The sequence below is a fragment of the Malania oleifera genome, chromosome 4 (genome assembly GCF_029873635.1).
Source record: "Malania oleifera isolate guangnan ecotype guangnan chromosome 4, ASM2987363v1, whole genome shotgun sequence".
NCBI classification, from domain to species: Eukaryota; Viridiplantae; Streptophyta; class Magnoliopsida; order Santalales; family Ximeniaceae; genus Malania; species Malania oleifera.
In genome coordinates, this window is record NC_080420.1 from 116,519,170 (window position 1) to 116,521,087 (window position 1,918).

Consider the following 1,918-nt stretch of genomic DNA (forward strand, 5'->3'; position numbering starts at 1 on the left):
ATACAACCTAAAATCTCGATAAGATATGCACTTCTCGGGAATGAAAAAAAAATTTGTCTACTTTTTTTTTTCGATTTTTGACGTTTGAATACGCCTCTATAGTCTCATATTTAGCAATTCTTGAACTCTTTCTTCTATTGTATCGAGGAAGAATATTTTTTCCTACGGAAAATACTACATACAGGGATATTTCAATTACCAATAATTTATTTTGACAATCTAAAAATAACAATAATTTTTTAAAAGTAAAAATTAAATGTGCTTTAAAACTAATCCTTTTGCTTTCTTCATAAAATTAAATTTTTGTTTCCTTCCCATTGCTTTCACAAGATTACTAAAGATTAAAACTCTAAAATTTATTTCGAGTGCCCAAAATTATAGCATAATTTATCCAAAACACCCTACAAAATTTCAAAAAAAAAAAATACAAAATTCAAGAATTGACAAAGGTAATAAACGGACAATTAAATAGACAAAATCATCCTTTATTCATGATTAAAAATGCCATTCCTCGATGATTTACAAGAACACAAAACTCAAAAAAGATTTCCTCATAATCACAACAAAGAACAAACCCCACCTTACATATATATATATATATATAATCTCCATCTTCAACACCCAAAGTGAATAATTATTTAAGATAATTAAAAATCAAACCCTCCATCATCAAACCCAGCATCGTACCCTGCATCATACGCCCCCATCTCCGACGCGTCCGACATCATATCTCCGATCAGCAATCCCCCGAGCAGTCCAGCGCCCAGCCCCAACCCCAATTTCCCTTTCCCACCCTTTTTCTTCCGCGGCTGCTGCTGCTGTGCTCCGGCGTATCCGTAGCCCGCCGCCCCCATCTGCTGCGGCGGGTACCCGTAAGCCGGCTGATAATATCCAACCGGGCCTTGCGGCGGGTATGCCGGCGGCGGCGCACCGTATGGCGGAGCTGCTCCAGACGGCGGTGGCGGAGCATAATATCCCCCGGGAGGTGGGTACGCCATTTTCACGCCTGCGGGAGCGGGATACGCCGTCACGGGCTCCTCCACCTTCTTCGTCGCCGGCGTAGGCGTTTCTGCCGCCATCGCCGGATGTGGGTACGCTGGGTGTGCCCCGACGGGTGGCGGGTATGCCTGCGCTTCCATCGCCGATCCCGGAGGTGGGTACGCCGGATACGCGGGCAATGACTCGCCCATCTTCTTGGGGTACGGTGCCGGAACCGGCGCTTGAATCTTGTCGCCTAATTTGTAGGAGAAGGTCAATGTCCCTTTGGCTCTGCCGGAAGGAGTCCGGACCTGGTAACTGACGACGCGGCTGTTCTTGTAGTCGTTGCCGGGGTTGTTGATGAGCTCCTTGACGGGAACGCGGACTTCTCCGATGTCCCTGTCGCCGAAGATGCGGTCGGAGCGGAGGAGGAAGACGAGGGTTGAACGATTCTGGTGGGCGGCGGCGTCGTCGACGGAGAAATTGAGGGAATGGTTCCATTTGGGGTTGGTGCCGGCGTCCTTGTCGACGGGGGTGGTCTGCTTGTGGGTGGTGTAGTCGCCGGAGATGGAGACGACGACGTAGACGTCCATCTTGGTCAAGAGGTTAACGTCCTTGATGTCCTTGGCGTTCATAACGTTGATCTGCAGAGACCTGTGCTCCATGGCTGCAACAATTGGATTGAAGAATTGAAGAATTAAAGAAATTGATTGGGAATTGAAGGAAGCAAGATGGAGAAGGGGTTTGGACCGTTTGGTTTATAATCGTCCGACGAAGGGGGGGAGAAGATTCGTGCGGTCGCGGTTGGGGGAGAGAGCGCGTGAGCTTTTTTTTGCTTAGACGCGTTATGGCGTAACAGAGAGTATCTATTCCTGAGGAAACGCGCGTTTCACGTGCAGTTACCCCCTAAATTTTATATATTATCATTACTTTCAGTTTT

At 47.0% G+C, this 1,918-nt stretch overlaps 1 protein-coding gene across 1 annotated transcript; it reads right to left on the reverse strand.

Annotated features, from left to right (window-relative positions):
- Nucleotides 1-469: 469 nt before the first annotated feature.
- On the reverse strand, nt 470-1,918 carry LOC131154231 (protein SRC2). The gene has a single exon (XM_058106866.1). The coding sequence runs from the start codon at nt 1,641-1,643 to the stop codon at nt 648-650; it is 996 nt and encodes a 331-aa protein (XP_057962849.1). The 5' UTR covers nt 1,644-1,918; the 3' UTR covers nt 470-647.